The sequence below is a fragment of the Mus caroli genome, chromosome 10 (genome assembly GCF_900094665.2).
Source record: "Mus caroli chromosome 10, CAROLI_EIJ_v1.1, whole genome shotgun sequence".
Taxonomy (NCBI): domain Eukaryota; kingdom Metazoa; phylum Chordata; class Mammalia; order Rodentia; family Muridae; genus Mus; species Mus caroli.
Genome location: NC_034579.1, coordinates 64,011,377 through 64,030,962, shown reverse-complemented (window position 1 = coordinate 64,030,962; position 19,586 = coordinate 64,011,377). Strand labels below are relative to the sequence as shown.

The 19,586-nt window shown below is 44.0% G+C and overlaps 1 protein-coding gene across 16 annotated transcripts in view; it reads right to left on the bottom strand.

Moving 5' to 3' along the window:
• Positions 1-19,586, bottom strand: part of Ank3 (ankyrin 3) — a 620,582-nt gene that overhangs the window by 146,376 nt on the left and 454,620 nt on the right. For all 16 annotated transcript variants that reach the window (XM_029482220.1, XM_029482226.1, XM_029482228.1 and 13 more), the window contains 4 exons: positions 10,421-10,519; positions 6,637-6,834; positions 3,128-3,226; positions 338-436 (listed from right to left, as the gene is read on the bottom strand). In XM_029482220.1, the coding sequence (XP_029338080.1) occupies positions 338-436; positions 3,128-3,226; positions 6,637-6,834; positions 10,421-10,519 (495 nt within the window). The remainder of the gene's footprint in view (positions 1-337; positions 437-3,127; positions 3,227-6,636; positions 6,835-10,420; positions 10,520-19,586) is intronic.

The window sequence follows — 19,586 nt, the reverse complement described above, 5'->3', positions numbered from 1 at the left end:
CTGGAACTCACTCTGTAGACCAGGCTGGCCTGGAACTCAGAAATCCGCCTGCCTCTGCCTCCCGAGTGCTGGGATTAAAGGTGTGCGCCACCACTGCCCGGCATGTTCCTTAAATCTTAACAATTTTTAGACAACTGGATACTAACAGGATCTTGCCTTCAAAGTGAAGGAAACCAGAAATGTTCTCATGATCTATATCTGAAAAACCAAACTCTGTACCTGAAGTAATAAAATTACGCAGCAATCCGCTTACTTCTAGTTAGTATGTAAGTGCAGGAAAGCCACTTTCCCAACCAACATCTTAAACCCACAACTGATCTCTGCTAAGGCTACTTACCACATTGGTGGTGTTTGGGGAGGCTCCATGATGCATTAGCTGTGACACGATATTTACATGTCCCATGAAGGCAGCAACATGGATTGGGGTAAGGCCCGACTACAGGGTAAGAAAGAAAATGTTAGTTGTTGGCTTATGATCCAAGAGACTTGATTATGTATTTGCCAGACTGCCTGCCTGCTTCCAGACATCTACTTGTATATCTACCTATATGTCCACTCTCTATCCATCTATTCATTCTCCCATCCATCTATTCACCCATCCTCCCATCCATCCATCTATCCATCCATCCACTCATTCATCCATCTATCTACTCTATCCATCCATGCATCCATCCATGCATTCATCCATCCATCCATCCATCCACTCACCCATCCATCCATGCATGCATCCATCTATCCATCCATCCATCCATCCATCCATCCATCCATCCATCCACTCACCTAACCATCCATCCATCTGTCTTAACCCACTCAGGGGTCAAATGAGAAGACATCAAGATTATATCATTATATCACAGATTCTATGAGGTGACTATATCAACACAACTGTCATTTCCTTAAAGTAAGACCCGTGATTATGAAAGACTTAACGTCACCTTTATTAAGGAAAGGAGCGTTTATTTTATATTTTTGATAGAAATTTAAGAAAAAGTTGGGAGGGAAATAAAGTTTATTTTCCCCTTGCCAGGGAACTTTTCTTGTGTCCATGTGCGTGGTTTGTCTGTGGGACATAGCGATAACACACACTTTAGTAAAGTGTTGGCTACTAATTCAAACACTATGCTGGACTTGGAATTCCCATGAGCTTTGGATAAATGGAACCTATGATACATGAAGTAGCCAACGCAAACCATCCCTCTAATAAAGGAAAGAAAGTAGGTCTAGGCATTCCAGTCATCCAAGATGTTAACTCTACCAGCATTGTAAATGAGCGCAATGCATTTAATGCACATTGAGAACAAGAGCAGGTTTGCTTTGCACACGGACATGTGCACAGCCCCTTCCCTCAACACTGTATCCGTGTGAAGCAGGACTGAGTGATTCAAGGCTATTTTATATTGAATATGTTCATGGATGACAGGTATAAATAGAGAAGCCAAGCAGAGAATTTAAAAATCTCAGGAACCACGTGAAGGAGTTCATGTCCTTGTACTGCTCATATAATTTTGTTCTATTATTTTTAAGATTTATTTTATGTATATGAATACATTATCACTATCTTAAGACACACCAGAAGAGGGCATGGGATCCCATCTCTCTGGCCCCTTTGTTCCATCTTTTTAATGTTCAGAATTTAATTACTTTACAACATTAACCTGATAAAAATAATAGGAAGAGAAAAAAATTTCCTTTGTAGTAAATCTCTATAGAAATTATATATATATATATGCACACATACACACACACACACATGTGTGTATATGAATGACAAGGCTAGTTCTGAAGATAGTGGTAGAGTATTGCCTAGCGTGAGTAAGGCTGCAGGTTCTCATATATATGAGAAAAAATATATGTTTACAACAGACACACTAATATGCATACATAGAATATACATACATACATACACACACATATACATACATGCACACACATGCAAACACACACACATATACACATAAGACCAATTCTATCTGTAAAAGTAAAGTGTATGCTGAAGGAAGAAAAAGTCTGCCTGCCAACCGCCCAACAGTAAAGACAAATAGAGCAGGACAGGGGACTTTTTATTTTGGTTTCTCATCCTTTTCCAGCAACAGGAGAGCCAGGTGTCAGGGACCTACCCTCCCAAGGCCTCAGGAGCTGGAGTCTGGTAGGGGCTTCTCAGCACTGAGAAGTATCTCTGAACACTTAAACAACTTCAATCCAACCTTTGTCTCCGTGTCCATTCTGACCCCTAAAGCGTTTTCCTGTGTTGGGCTAAAATCACTGCTCTGTATGAGAAACACCAGGGCACACGCAGACACGAGTCTCCTGAAATGCCCTTTCTCTGGTATTTCTAACTGCTGTGTGTTGAGATTATAGAAGCATTTCGAGGCAAGGTAAACATGCCACATACAAGCAATAGGAGCTTGTGTGTCCAGCATCAAGCATTCAACAAGACTTCCTGAACCGTGGGCGTGTGAGGACAGGAAGCCTTGGTCTATGGGTTCTGGGGTCACAGGGGAGTCACAGGTTATAGGTATGATAACTGGATATTAGCATGGATAGAAATATGCTCATAACTGACCCATGGAGAACACCCAGGGCAGATTTTCCGGGAGAGGTGTTCCAGATATACAGGACCAGCTTGGCAAACGAATGAGACACATATACCTGCTCTAGGAGAAGAGCCAACGCTCCAATTTGCAGAGAGAGTTCCTGGAGTTGGGAAGGCAGAGAGGTGGATTGGGGTGGGGCAGTTCTGGAGTGGGGAGACCCAGGCCTGTTTGCTATGCGGAGACCCAGTGCTGACATACAAGGATGAATTCTCTAGGTGGGTTCAGAGGAAATGCACACAGGGCTTCCCTGCTCCTAACTGCAACACTCCCATACTTCATTCACTGGACACGTCCACACAGAACAGTCCTTACTCTCTCTTAGCACAGGACCACGTTTCTCAGTCTTTCGGCCAGCCACCTGCAACCAAGTGTGGGTTGTTTGGTAGCACAGCCATCCCCTACCCAAGAGATGGCAGTCTGCCAACGAGATGCCCCTTAGGAGACAAGCAGGCCTATAGCTGCTTCCCTAGAGGGAAACCCACGGCTGCCGAAGCTATACTCTCTAGTCCCCCCAGTCCCGCAAGTGTTCTCACCTCGGTTACGGCTTGAATAGATGCACCGTGCTTCAAAAGGAGTTCCATTACTCGGATACGGTTCTTTTTGCAGGCGATATGGAGAGGGGTGAAGCCATTCTGTAAGGGACAAATACACGTATCTACTTAGCTTCATACATGGGAGTCAGTTCCTACTGTGCGCAGGGAAAGACACTAGTACAATAAGGCGCTGTGCGGACCTCAGAACCAAAGTGGTTAGACACATGGCTTTCCTGGATGGAAGAGTCTTGACTGGTTCCCAGCAAGGTTCCCAGGTTGTAACTTCCTTGTAGGGAAAGGTGAAGTGCGCATAAACTTCTTTATTTTAGAGTTCATTGTTCCAAATAATTTTTTTATTTCATTTTGAGTTTTGACTCAGAGTCTCATTATATAAAGCCCAGCTGGACTCAGCCATGTGCCTTCTGATTTTTTCTTTTATTTTAAAAGTTATTATTATTATTACTTCATATATTTACTCTTTATGTATAAGAGTATATTGTAGTTGTCTTCAGACACACTAGAAGAGGGCATTGGATCTCATTACAGATGGTTGTGAGTCACCATGTGGTTGCTGGGAATTGAACTCAGGACCTCTGGAAGAGCAGTCAGTGCTCTTAACCACTGGAGCCATCTCTCCAGCCCTGAAGTTATTATTTTATGTGTATGGATGCTACATATATATCTGCCCACGAGGTGTACACACTGCTCTGTGGAAGTCAGATCCCCGGGAATTGGAGTCACAAATAGTTGTAACCTGCTGTGCAGGTGCTGGGAATTGAACCCGGATCCCCTAAGAAAGCAGTCAGCGTTCTTCACCACTGAGCCATGTCTCCAGCCCTCCTACTTTTTCCTTTGGATGGTCTGGACTGCAGGCATGTGCCATTGCCCTAGCTGATATCCTTTGCCTTACCTTTGGGGGTGTCTCTAAGTGCTTGTGCCACACTAACCAGCCTGACCCCACTCTGCCCAGTTGGTCCTTCATATTATCCTTGATTGACTTACTACGATGCAAGCATGTGTTAAGGTTTCAAACCTGGGACAAGCAGCTAAGGTGCCTGTTTAACATATCAAAGTGGACCTGGCCTCCAGGTTCTCCCAGCATCCTTCAGTCCCTACCTGTTTCAGGGTATGGCTGGCATACTCTGCCCTCTATCCTGAACTTTCCAGCCCAGGGGCTGGGCTGCCCTTACCCCAGAGGCTCTTCCCTGTATAATCCTCTCTCTCTCTCCTTTTTATTTCTTTTATTTCACTCAAAGCACCCACTCTCTTCCTGCCTCTGGACAACTTTGTACAAGAAACACAGCCTTATAAAGCACCGCTGTCCAGATTTGTAAACTCAGAACATCAAACTCCTAAATCCAGAGAGGATGGGTTTGCTTCCGAGAGAGGTGTCCTGCCTTGTACCTGAGTTCCCAGGCACTTAGCCCGAGCCTTCTGAGACTCTGTTGTAAAGGATCAGAGTGTGTTCACTGAGCCCTTCCCATTCCTCTATGTGTTGAATTAAGGAGCTTACTTCAAATACAGCTGGGGAAAACACAAGCATCAAGTCTGTCTGCACAGTCAACCTTTGCCAGGGCCTGCTCAGACTTGTCCCCTGTGTGACAGGACATTCATATTTACAAGCTCCAGAGAGTTTCCTTTCTTATGCTGCCTTAAGACTCAAACACGCAGCAGCAGAGGGACAGTGGTGTCACAAGGCTTTTAACCCCAGCAGAGGCAGGTGGATCTCTGTGTTCGAGGCCAGCCTGGTCTACACAGTGAATTCCAGGAGAACCGGGATTGTTCAGAGAGACCCTATCGCAAAAGAGCAAAAGCGAAAACCACACCAAACCAAAAGGCTTGAGCATGGGCTTACTCTAAGGATCCAGGACCTCAGGTGACTCAACGGCGTGCAGCTCATTTGCTCCAAGGTTTAATCTCATAAAATAATTGGCGTTTAAACAAATTACCCACCAAACCGTTCTCTGTCCAACAGCTGAGACTGGGCCGCCTGTTTCAGCCGTCAGTAGGGACCTGTACAAACACCGAGGTTCCCCACACAAAGCTACAGCAGGTGCCCCTGGGCAGGTCCCAGGAACACTTTTCTTATCTTTTCTTTCTTTCTTTCCTTTTTGGCTATAATCCATCCCAGGGTAACTGACTACAATGTCGCTCTGTTGGGAAAACTTGAGTCATAGGAAAATGAAAGTTAAGTCACGTCCTTGCTTTACATTCTTACTTTTTTTTTTGCTCCTATGGAAAAAGAGTGACTCATGGTCATTCAGAGGTCCCCTCCCTTCTCAGAAGGCAGAGGCTTCTGACACACTGGGCAGGCCAGCAGCTCCTAAAATACTTTTTTTGGTAGAAGCTGTTGGGTTTCCAAAGACCATGGCGCTGCCGGCTGTGTACTGAGTGCCAAGCTCCCTCCTCTCCACTGAATTTCAGGCCCCCCTGAGGCAGAGGCACAGAGGTTCTGAAGACAAGGTCACAAGGCAGCGTTTGAGGGAAGCAGAAGCCTGCCAGGAAGGGTTGGCTGTAGTCAACCTATACCTCAAAATCACTAGTCAATCAACGTCTTCCCCGGGACTGGGCACTTTCGTTCTTTCTCTGAGTGCCTGGGCTTAGTCTGAATGAAATGTCAACACTTTACTAGGGATTATTTATTTCAACCGTACTAAGGGTTATTTACTTTAACACTAGCAAGCATTGTCTTATTAAAAAACAAAACAACAACAAAGGTTAATATAATTTAAGCTTACAAATTCTTGGACAAATAGTATTATTCTTTTTAAGACAGGGTCTCACTATGTAGCTCTGGCTAGCCTGGGACTAGCCAGACCTGGCTGGCCTCAAACTCAGAGCTCTCCTGCTCTTGCCATTATACCCAGCTGTCTGTTTATATGAGTGTATGTATAATGTATATATGTATGTATATGTGTGTATACATACATACACGTATACACATACATGTATAGTATATATATGTACATACGTACATATCATACATACATACATACATATGTACATTATCATTATTTTTATCTGAAAGAAAGTCTCCTTCTGTAGATCAGGCTGATTTTGAACTCACAGTAATCCTCCTGACTCAGCCTTACAAGGGCTGTCATAAGAGGTTTAAGCTGTCATGTCTAGTTTGCTTCAAGATTCTATACGTCAGAAAGAAAACAACAAAACCCCTCAAATGTCTAACCGGAGGAATCATAACATTACCACAGTGAGGAGAATGAAACTGGTCAGGTCGTTCTTTTTTATAACCGTTTAATGTCAGGCTCTCTCTCAGGTAAGAGGAACCTGAGTGGGGCCCTGAAGAACCAGCCGTTTTGCACTGTCAGCTTTATTCCCACCAGCACAGGAGGCTTTGTCTACTCCCAAGGACATTTGGAAAGATTAACAAAGTACAGTGATTTAATGGGCATTCCGTATTTGTCTCTGGAAGAGCAATCCCTCCACACGCGATGCATCATGTGCCGCTGGCAAGACCCTCGCTTGTGTCGGATGGCAGGACTACTCACCAGGGCTTTGGCATTGGGGTTAGCTTTCTTATCCAAAAGAACCTTGGCAACTTTGTAATGGCCGCAGTGGGCGGCCACATGGAGGGCGGTCAGGTAGTCGTTGGTGACGTCATCCACGGGCACGTTGTGCTGGAGGAGGAGTTGGACGCAGTTTAAATGGTCTCCTTGTGTGGCCATGTGCAGTGGCGACAGTCCATTCTGGAACACGGAAGGGGAAGAGGACTCATTGATTTTTTTCCTTTTTAGCTCAAATGAGGCAAATAACAGAACAAGCAGGAACATGTTAAAAACTCTGATGCTGCACTTGGAAATACCTTACGATTTTAAAAGGCACTGACAATCCTTTTGAACGGCTCCTGCTTTAAAAAGAAAACTTTTCTTTCTTGTGTCAAAGGAAAAAAAAAATAGTCAAAGGTAATTTCGTAGTTTCTTTCCCCAGTGTAAAACTGATATGGTTTGTACCAGGGGCCGGAAGTTACTATATTCCCAGCAGGATTTATCATTTAAAAATGCAAGAAAAAAAATAGTGAGAGCCAACTCCTAATCACTCTTGCTGTTTTTTGCCCTTGCAGAACAGTACCGAGCTTCAGAAACAAGACTACCCGGGTGCAGGGAAACCTTCATCCATTTCTAGAAGTCTGGCGCCCCCGTGCGTCAGCAAGTAAAAGGAAGCCACTGACCCAGTGAAGAGACCCGCAGCTTAAATCATCCTGGCTTAATAATAGTCACGGGCAGCGTGAAGACATTGAAGATTTATTTCAAAATCTCAGAGAAGAAATGAATATAGGAGCCCTCAGGTTCCATCTCCAGCACTGAAGGGAAAATTGTGAAGAATGGCAGTCACCCCTCAGTGGTTGGATACGTGAATCAAGGCCAAGCAGGCTAACGTGAGTCCTTTCGAGCTTCTGTTAGCTATGGAAGCAAAGTGGAAGGGCCCGGAGAGTCTCAGCAGGCTCATTTACCACAAGGGAGGTCTAAATTACCGATAGTATAATTTAGCACATTAAATAAGCCAAATAAGCTGTTTCCTCTATGATAACAACAAATTCTGTTTTCATAAAATGTTGGGACGTGTGCCCAGGGGATCCAGGAACACCTGACTTCTCCAAGACCAGTTATCCCCGCCCCCTACATTTATTGTAGCACGACAGGAAAAATTCTTAGACAAAGCAATGTGAAATCACTTAGCCATCTCGATACCACTGATGGCTACATATTTCAGATACCCGTGTTCCTTAAAGGCAAGAGATTTATGACAGTATTTTCCCATACTGCCTAGCAGAGAGTTATGCAGATAAAAAAGGGGATATAAGCATAATAAATATTGAGATGAATTTAAACACTTGGGCAGCCATTGGGGAGTTGGGATGTTCCTGCCTCAAGCATTCTCCTCTATTATCCTGAACCAAAGTAGACACTAAAGGTGTCGCCAAGGGCTTGGACATTTCCCATCTGATACTGCCCCTCACAGATCCCCCCTCACTTCCACCAAATCCTCCTTTGCTTTATGTTTTCCTGTAGTCTTAGAGGAAGTGCAAAGTAAACAAATCTCAGAGAACACAGGACTTCCTGGAGGCGGTAAGTGGGAAACATTGTCAAAAACAAAAAGAGGCTCCATCCTAATGAGACTCAACAATCAATTTGATATACCTAGAGTTGCCCAAGCAGGAATTCTCAACTGTAGGACTGTCCAAATCAGCTTAGCCTGCGGGCATGTCTACAGGTGATTGTATTGATTGAATGTGGGTGGCACCATTCCCTAGGCAAGTGGGCCTGAGTGGTATGAGGAAGCTAGGTACACATGGGCCTGAGATAGCAAGCAAGCCGGTGACCTAGAAGTGTAAGCCAAATAAACCTTTTCCTCTCCAAATGGCTTTTGTTCAGACTATTTTATCACAGCAGGAGAGTGGAAACTAGAACACTCATGAATGATGTATAGAATAATGATGTATGGCTGGAAAACTAACTCACAGGAATGACAGAGAGAATGAAGACGAAAAAAATCAAGTGGCCCAACGGAAAGGGCTCGTATTGCATATGGTGACTGAAGGATGGCTTCGGGAGTGATAGGCTTTCTTAGCTCAGCAATATAAAAAAGGCTTAAGGGATCAGGCAGATTGCCTTAAAGCTAGGCTTACAACAATCTGTGACTTCTTTCTCAGTACAGATTATCTAGTGTCTTCATAAGTGCTGTGTACTAATCTAACAAGAAAACGTTCTGAACAAGAAAACGTTCTGACTTTCACTCTATCAAAGAAAGCCAGGTAGCAAGCATGTACCAACAGCAGCAGAGAGGTTCTTTCTAAACAGTGTAAGGAGCACTGATGGGGAATGAACCCTGCCCAGATGACACTGACTTAAAGACATGGTGAGCACAGGTAAGACAGACAATCAGAAAGGTCTGTTTGGTGGGTGGGCCAGGGATGTGGTGGAATTGGCAACATGCTTGCCACACAATCTTCAGGACCTGAGTTTGATCCCCACATAAAAAGCCCGGCACGGCAGCACGTGCCTGCCAAGGCATTGTAAGGACAGGTGAGAAGCTCTCTGGAGCTTGCTAGCCACCCAGCCTGGCTTCAGGAATGAGCTTCAGGCTCCCTGAGGGATCCTGTGCACATGCACACCTGTACGTGAGCATGCTGAACGAGATTTAACAACCAGCCCTCTGAACGAGATTTAACAACCAGCCCTCTGAAATGACAAAGTTCTCTGTGCATATGCACACCTGTACGTGAGCATGCTGAACGAGATTTAACAACCAGCCCTCTGAACGAGATTTAACAACCAGCCCTCTGAAATGACAAAGTTCTCAGTGCACCCCAGAGCTCAACGCCTAGGGTGTGTAGGCTCCTTGCTATGACCAATTTCAAGTTGCCCTTGTCACTGTTAAACATGGAAACAAGGAGAGAGATGCACATTTGGTTTTGTGAGCTGACATGAGGTTCCCCTAGACTGCTGGATTTGGAAAGGGCGGGCAGGCTTATCCTTCAAATCTTACACAGTGGTGGGGAAGGATAATCAGAGTTTTAATGTTTTAAATTGGCATAAACTGAGAGCCCGGTGTATGGACAGGCAAATAATCTACCATTAACCTGCACCCCCAGTTCCAGTCTATGAACTCTCAAGAAATAAACTAGGGCTGGGGGTGGGGGTGTAGGAAAAAGACTCAGAACCAAGCCAGGAAGTAGAGCTTTTAGTCTCATTAAAGCTGTAGTCGGCTGAGCCCTGAAAGTCTCATTGTGTAGCATTAAATAGTAAGCATAATAGACCAAAATAACAAGTTAAAAGAAAATCGTTGCTGCAGAACACATCATCCGCAAAGGCTTCATAAATCTAACCTTATTTTGCATGTTTATGTGCATATTCAGGTGTGCAAACACACATGCATGCATGCGTGCAGATGCCTGGACGACAGTGGATATAGTCTGCCTTGATCACCTTCCACCTTACTTATTGAGAGAGGGTCTCTTGCCTCTTCTTACTGGTCCTGGCTCATCTAGCTAACAGACTTACAGAGGGTTCCCCTGTGTCACTTTCTGAGTGCTGGGATTACAGGAGGATACTAGTTTTTACAGCTTCAGTGTGGGTGCTGGCGACCCAAAGCACAGTCCTCGTGCCAACAGAGCAAGCCTTTATCCTCTGAGCCACCTCCCCAGCCCAGAAGCTTTTATGGGCTCCCCTACAGACGTGATGATCTCGAGTTCCATTTAGCAGTGCTGGTGAATGTGCGCTCCTATCGTTCAAAAGGCTCAGATGTTAGATGTTCAGGGACTGAAGACCTTACCTTGGTTTTTGAAAGGATGGGGGCGGCTCTGTCAAGCAACATCTCTACCACCTGCTCATGGCCACTTCTTGCCCCACAGTGCAACGGAGTCAGACCATCCTGTGGACCAAAGGCGATAACGAAAGTCAGTACATTTCAGAAACCTGGTGTGTTATGTCCCGTCATGGTATAAACCATCCAGGATGCTGTGGGCAGCCAAAGATTTGCTGCTCATGGATTTCACGAAGAAATTTTATATTTTAAAACCTGGAACTAAATTTTTGTAAATGTAAGCCCCAGAGTGGATTGTCTCTGCCTCCCCATGACAGGGATTATATAATCGTAAACCCTGTGCTTTCTGGGGATTGGAGTCAGGTCCCCAAATTTGTACAGCAGGCACTCTGTCAACTGAACTCTCTCCTCAGACCTAAACTGTTAAAGAGGATTTATGAGAGGAATTGTATAGTGAGCCTCCCCGTCTTCCATGTCTCTGCATCATACTCTCTGAATACATTTTCTTAAGGCAGCTTTGTGCTTGAGTGCGGACTGATTAGCACATCACATCCTCTAGTGTGAGCATATATAAGTTTAAATTTAACATAGCTCTTCCGGTTTCTTGAGAACACAGCCTCTGAATATCGAAATAGATCTGATTAGGATGATTAATCCAACTGTTCAAACATGACCAATCAAAATAAAAAAAACTGTATCAATAATTTTATGATTAATTTATTAATTGATTTGTTAAAAACCCTTTTAAGGAACTGGGCATCCTCACAGTAAGTTCCCTATCTTCTACTAAATATGACTTACTGGTAGAAGGAAACACACTCCAGACTATAAACACTACCTCTAATTTTTGCTTCTACAGACGTTAGGGGTAAGAAATTTTGTTTGCAGAGTAGTCTGACTAACAGCCACCGTACAAGCTCTATGAATGCTGGGAATTTAAATACACTCAATATTTGAGCAAAATTTTCTTTCTAATGTTTCATTGGTTCATTTTTTGTGTGTTTCTAGATTTAATTAGTTTTATTAAATTTTTTATACTTAAAATTATTTTTTTATTTATTTAATTTGTATTTATTTGTATGTGTCTGTGTGAGTGTACGTTGTGTGTATATGGGAGTCCTTGGAAGCCAGAAGAGGGTGTCATATCTGCTGGAGCCAGAGTTACAGGAGAGACTGTGAGCCCTCCAATCTGTGTGCTGGGACCCAAACTTGTGTTCTTTGAAAAAGCAGCAAGCGCTCTTAGCTGCCGAGCTATCCCTTTAGCGCCCCGAGTCCATTATTCTCATCAGCAGCAATGGATGTGTAACCTGTTTTGACAACTCTTCTGGTAGGCAGGAGAATCTGTTTTCCATCTAGTAGGGTCACAAGCTCTCAAAAGGACAGCGTTATTTCGCCTTCTTCCTTTCATTCCATCCCTTCCTGAGCTTGGCACCCCTGGACCCCGTGGGGCCTTCTTTCAGTTCTCGTAGACAAGGACCAGCTGCAGAGGGATAATTAAGAAAAGAGACTCAGCAGGGAGCCAGGTGAGCAGAAAGTCACTCAAAGCTGTCCAAGTGCTTCCCAGACTCCTGGAGTTTTCACAGACTGCTGGCTTCTGTGCCCTCCAGTGGGAAGATTCCTGCATTCGATAAAACCTACCCTAAAGATGGTCCTGTCTACCAGTATACCAGCGTTTGATCCAACATCCTGGATTCACTTTCAGGCTGGGCAGATCTGACTGTAAGGCTGGTGACCGGGATGTGTAAGCAAGCAGGCACAGCCGTATGCGTGAATTACTACAGCTTTTGGGGCATCCGTGTTCTTTAAGACTTCATTCCAGGCATGAACAGTACATGAGCCAACTAGAGCGTTCTCCAGGAACTTTTAATGATCTATCTTCCCTTTCGTGCTAATATCAAGTGTTTGCTTTGTAAGTCAGTCAGAGCGATGCAGTCTTTCAGGAGGAAACACAAAGCAGAACACGGGAACCTCCAAACACACCAACAAACCAACAGCAACCCCAACAAATCTTCCGCCAAGTCCTGCTATTTCCTAGTGACAACACACCTGAGCATGTCTAAGGAGAAACAGAGGAGTGGGGACTCTGGCCTCACCTGCCTCCTTGAGACAGTTCACACACACATGCACACATACACACACACCACACACATACACACACACATACACCATACATGCACAGGCACACACTCATACATACATATATGCCATATACACCACACACGCATCACACATCACACATACCACACATACACACACATTCTCACACAACACCACCTCACAAACACATACACAGACGCACACCACACACACTCATACATACACACACTGTATATACCATACACACACACACCATATACACACACCACACATACACATCACACATATTACACACTCGCACATGCACACACAACAGCCCCCAAACATAAACAAACATACAAAAACACATACACATATACACAAATAGATAAACACACACATACACAAACACATAAACACATTGAGAAATAGAGACCGAGAGGTAACACACACACAGAGAGAGAGAGAGAGAGAGAGAGAGAGAGAGAGAGAGAGAAAGAGAGAGAGAGAGAGGATTTTGTGTAAGTCACAGTCCATCAATTATCCTTGACAGAAACAAAATATTACTAATTATTGTGGGTAACTGATAAACTAAGGAATGGAGGCCCTGTAGGAGCTACAATGTATGTGATACCTTTGAGAAATATTTATACATTTTTACAGATCACACACACACACACACACACACAAGAACACACACACACACCTCCCACACATACACAATCACATACATGTACACACACACACCTCACACACATATCACATACATGTACACACATACTTCACACACATACACACACATCACATACATGTACACACACACACCTCACACACATACACACACATCACACACGCCACACACTACATACATACTCCCCCCACATCACACACACATACATACCACACATACCACAGACATACATAGACATACAACTACACACACACCTCACACACAAGTACACACATATACACACACTTATGTTGTACACATACATATACACCACATACACACTCCCTGCTACATCACATACATACATACCACATACACACATACCACATACACACATACACACCACACATACCCTTATATCACACACATACATACACACCACACACACCACATATACCTCCATATCACATACACAACACACACACACACACACACACACACACACACACACACCCATTCAGTGACTGCCATCACTGGATGAAAATGCCATTCCACAAAGAGACTCTACTATGAGTGTAGAAAAATACAAGCTAACACCCCACAGATAGAGAAGCACTTCCGTTCTCCTTCATCCTGGGAAGTTATCCTCACACCACTACACTACATGCCAGATCACTAAATGTGGCTCTCTTAGCTGAACACATGACACACTGCATGACCATGTGTGGCCACCTCAGAAGAACACACTACACACTACAAGCATCATGTGTGACCACCTCAGCAAAATCAAATACAAGTACTGATTCTAAATAGTTTTAGGCAAACTGCCCCAACTCGTGGACATTTTTTTTTCCTGAGTTTACCTTTGAAACTAAGTTTTTATTCTGAAAAAGAAGGAGGAGGAGGAAGAGGAAGAAGAGGAGGAGGAGGAGATATTTTAGGCTTCAGGAAGCCAGTTTTTTGCTTCATGGTCAAGTGTGATTTATCTCTATATAGACCTTTCTCACTTTTCTGAAGACACAACACACAATTTTATCCTCACATCGTTCCTACATGGAAAATATTCTTCACCAAAAAATGAAGACTCTAGGGAGGGCCAGAGAGATGGCCCAGTGTGTAAAGATACTTGTCACATAAACCTGGAGGCCTGGGTTCCATCCATGGAGCCCACACAAAGAGATAACTGACTCCACACGATTATCCTCTGATATGAACGTGAATGTGCATATCTTATATACACAAAGAACAATTAATTAAAAACATTAAACCCTTATGGTTTAAAGAGATGGGATTAACCTCCCAAGGATGTACAGGCTGAATTCAGGACAAGACCAGAGGGGATGTAGGCACAGCGCAGGAACTGACCCCAGCAATGTTTTATCCTGTAAGGATATTTGCCAGAGGAGATTAGGGCTATTAATAATGACAAGTCAAGACAACCAAGGGGCAGGAAAGACCAAGACCCAAGCTCAGATTTTCAACAGTCACCCTTCCTTCTGCTACAGCCTAACACTTATATATCTGCTGTCTCCTGCAAATAGGTGGACCCTGCAGACTCAAGACAGAAGACTGAAGATTTTCTCATCAGAGGGAGAGCAGGGCCCTGGAACTCTTGCAGTCTCTGCTCCTTCAATCACCTTGCTTCAGTGAGGCAGTCAGCTGTTTCCCAAGGTCAGATTCATCAGTCCCCCTAAACTGCCAAGAGCAGCCAACGGGAGAGTCCTCGAAATGCTTTTAATGCTGGCTTCGTCCCATCAGCTGCAAAGGTGATCTGGCACTCTTCAAATTATACTGCTTTCAAGGACAGTCTCAGCAGGAGAGAGGCCCCACAAGGAAGCTGGGCATCCCTGTCACGAAGGCCAGCTGTACAGGTGGGGCTGGCTAAGCTTCTCGGGACATTTGTAGGTCAATAGAAACCAGCACTGGGAGTTAAGGGAAGATTCTTAGGAAGTAGAACAGTTTTGTACGATCAAGGACACTGCGGTTAAGGTGTGTACACCCAACAAGCCACACTTGATTCAGTCAAAAAGAATATGGAAAAGTAGTAGACATTCACTATTCTTTATATCTTTGGGACCAAAAATAAAGAAAATGGCATGTACTTTGAAAGTTTGTTTGTTTGTTTGTTTTTTGGCTTTATTGCTGAATGGCGGCTTAGTTTCCAGAGCACAGTCCCCCAGCAAAGAGCTCAGTTTAAGAAGGATTCCAGTGACTACCATTCACTTCTCTGTGAACTATAAGTTCTTCAGGGTGGTGGTACTGGGGAGGAAGCTCAGTGGATAAGAGTGCTGGTGAGCAAGCCTGAGGACTTCCGTTCCAATCCCTAGCATCCATGTAAGAAACTGGTCACAGTCACGCATACCTTCTGCCTCAATGTTGCCGGTGCTGATGAAGGAGTGTTAGAATGTTGGGGCAGGCAGGAAGATGCTGGGGCTTTACCAGTTGTTATCAACCTAGTCAGAAATCAGTAAGCTCCGAGTTCAGGGGGAGACCCCATCTTAAGTCAACATGACAGAGAATCAAAGACTTGACAAGACTCTCCAAAAAATGTCTCCACACTGGCACACACCTGCACATACCAACATCTACATGCACAGAATTAAAACAATTCTTCGGGGTGGCATTTCAAACCTTTTAACATCTATCTTGGCTTTCTCTGCTCCCTTCCCTTCTCCAGTAAGCATGCTTGTAGTCGCCCCTGCCACGAGACAATCTTTTGAGAGACATCCATTCCAAGATCCAAATCCTTGTCATCTTAATGATGCAGCATTTCTATCTCTCTTATTCTATTATTATTATTATTATTATTATTATTATTATTAAATTTCCTTGAGACAGCATCTCATGTAGGCCAGGCTAGTCTCAAACTCATTATGCTGCCCCAGGATAACCCTGAATGCTAAATTCTCCTGCCTCTGCCTCCAGAGTGCTGGGGTTCTAGGTGTGCACCACCGTGGCCAGTTTATCCAGTACTGGTGACTGAACCCAGCTTCCTGCTACACGATCAGAACTAATCCACTAGAGCAGTCTTCTCAGCCTTTCAAAGGCTCTAACCCTTTAGTACAGTTCCTCATGTGGTGGTGACCTCCAACAAATAAAATTATTCTTGTTGCCACTTCCTAACTGTAATTCTGCTACTGTTATGAATCAAAATATAAATATCTGAAATGTAGGATATCTGATATGCGACCCCTTGTGAGGGGGTAGTTCAACTCCCATGGAAATTGAGACCCATAGGTTGAGAACCACTGCACTGTCGTGTATCTTCGTACCCATGCAACCTTTGGTACACCTCCTTTGGTGAAGACCTAACTTGCCCCTACAGCTGTCGCCTATCAGTGTCCCAACTTTGGGGGTTCTGCTCTTTCATCTCTGCTGTCTCTGAAAGGGAACCTTGCAAGGGCAGCTCAGAGAGACTCCCCAATCCTTGATCCACTACAATCCCTTAACCCTACCCACCACCATCTTAGCACCAGATTCTACCTTCCGAAAAGGATTCTGTCTGCTATGTTGCTTTGGCTACAATCTCTCCACCCCATGATGCTCCCTCTTAGTAACTTTTGGAGTTCTGCTTCACATCACACTTTTTTTTTTTTTTTNGAACTCACTCTGTAGACCAGGCTGGCCTCGAACTCAGAAATCCGCCTGCCTCTGCCTCCCGAGTGCTGGGATTAAAGGCATGCGCCACCACGCCCGGCTCACATCACACCTCTAACTTTCCTTGTTGTATTCAGAGTTGAGCTGGGCTCTCTCTTCCCTTGGGTTTGTACAGTGAGGCTCTGTAGTAGAGAAATCTGCCTGACTTATCAACTTTTTTAAAATAAAAATTTATTTATTTTTATGTGAGTATACTGTAGCTATCTTCAGACACACCAGAAGAGGGCAGCAGAGACCATTACTGATGGTTGTGAGCCACCATGTGATTGCTGGGAATTGAACTCAGGACCTCTGGAAGAGCAGTCAGTGCTTTCAACCACTTAGCCATCCCTTCAGCCCCCTGACTTATCATCTTTTAAAATTTGTATCTTTACTGTTACATGTGTATACACACATGTACATGTATGCAGGTACCCACAGAGACTAGAAGAGAACATCAGATCCCCTGTACTTGTAGTTCCAGGTGCTTATGGGTACTGGAAATCAAACATGGCTCCTCTGGAGCAGCAGCAAGCATTCTTAACCACTGAGCCATATTTCTAGGCATTCTTTAGTAAGTATTATGAACATTTTTTTTTCTTCAACATTAGTCTATCCTCCACTAATCCCAAAGGTAAGATAAACGGTGAAGACGTAACTGAATCTAACAAGGCATGTTGGGATACTCCGTGCCAGGGAGACTGAAACAGGGGCATAGCGAGCATGGGGATAGCCTGAACTAAAAAAAGGCAGTTTGAGGCTATCCTAGATTACATAGTGAGGCCTTATATCAGAAAACCAAAAGAAAACAAAACAAAAACCCAACAAAATAAACCAAACCAACCAACCAAAATCCCCCAACTACTAAGTTAAAGAACAGAGTGATTGCATGTCTTTTCAAGAGTGCTTGTTAGTTTGTTTTTGAGTCAATGTATTGGGTAGTTAAGTCTGACTTCTAACCTGCTATGAGGGTGGAGGGATGACCTTGAACTTCTAACCCTCCTGTCTGCTCCCCTCAGTACTGAGATTATCATGTTGACACTGTCCCTTCTGTGTGATGCTGGGATCTAACTCAGGGCTTTCATGAATACCAGGCAAGCATTCCACTAACTGAGCCACGTCACCTGACCTCACACTAATCATTATGCAAGTATTTCCTCGTTGGATGATCATGATTGAAAACGGATGTTTCCGCTCTGCCCTCATTCGTTTGTGTGTGCGTGTTTGTGTCATGGCATGCTTGCGGAGGTCAGAGGACAACTTCAGGAGCTGGGTCTCTCCTTCTAACCGTGTGGTTCCTGGGGATCAAGTGTAGGTCGCCAGGCTTGGCTGCAAGCTGCTCTCCCTGCTGAACCATCGCACAGGTCCTGCTGCCTCTTTTGTTCTGGATTCATTTTATTAAATGATGAAACACTATTGAAATATCTCATCCTTTAAAAACAACTACAAAACAAAACAAAACAAAAAAACTCAAAACAAAAACAAAAAATCCACCCCAAACCCCAACCCTCTGAAATTCTCACTGGAGGAAGCTGTTGGTCAATTAGATTAGAAAGCATGACTCAATCAGTTAACTCTCAGAATTTGCTCTAATAAGATTTTCCTTTCTTGTAAACCCGGATACTGCAAGCTTATAAAAGAGCTTTTATGGATAACGTGCTTGCCAACAAAACACTTGCATATTCCTCACTTTCAAATTACACAAATGTTGCTGGGTCCTGTTTGTTTGTTTGTTTGTTACAAGAATTCTTTTTTTCTTCTTCTTCTTTTTTTACCAACCCCTGCAAACTTGCAATGTATGTATGTCAAGTGTCAATTACAAGGAGTCCTGGACCAAAAAGAAAAAAAAAAATGCTGTTCTCCAACCTCATGTAACATTAACTCCCATCTGACAGATTCTTGGCACAGGCAACTTTGGGGGAGATGAGGGAGCCCACTTCCATACCACACATATATAACAGACTAGACAGGATCCAGTGGGAAGCTGAGTTGCCATGGTGACATTATGGCAGGAAATGGAATTGCAAAGGGTTGGCAATTTTCTTTCCAATCTCCTAGATTTTTTTAAAGCACTAATGTAATGAATGGGTTTCCCTTGGGCAGACTTTTGAATTGCCCATACAGGCTGGCCATGGGCTCCTATTTCATTTTGGTGACAGTAATCTTCTAAGTGAGGGGGGAGCTGCGTGCTGCTGGCTGGAAAGAATGCTCTCTCCTGTTATGCAAAGAGCCAAGCCTTATGTACACAGAGACCCAAAAGACCTTCCTTCAGTCTGACCTTTGTGCACAGTACAGAGCAGGACTTGGACCAGAAAGCTAGGGACCGTAGGGTGTCACACCAGAGAATGTTATCTAGAACAGACCCTTACCATCTGGACACTGCACAAAGCCAAGACTAGAGGGATATGCATTCATGGCTGGGAGAGGAATTTCCAGAAGTAATGTGTTGATTTTGGTTTGTGTCCACTCCGCTCACCTCTTTCTTTTTTCCTAAGCATCCCCACTCCCCATTCTAGAGATGGAGAAGGAGGTAAAGCCGGGGAAACTTGGGGATGCTCTGAATGTAAAGTAGATGCTTATATTCAGACAGTGGAGAACAGAAGAGTAACAAGCAATAATGCACCGAAGAAGGGTTGGTACGGCAGTCAAGACATACCAACGAACAGTGATTAGAGTTTAACAGAAAACAGAAAAGCTCATTCTTTTTTTTTTTTTTTTTTTTGGTTTTTTCGAGACAGGGTTTCTCTGTGTAGCCCTGGCTGTCCTGGCACTCACTTTGTAGACCAGGCTGGC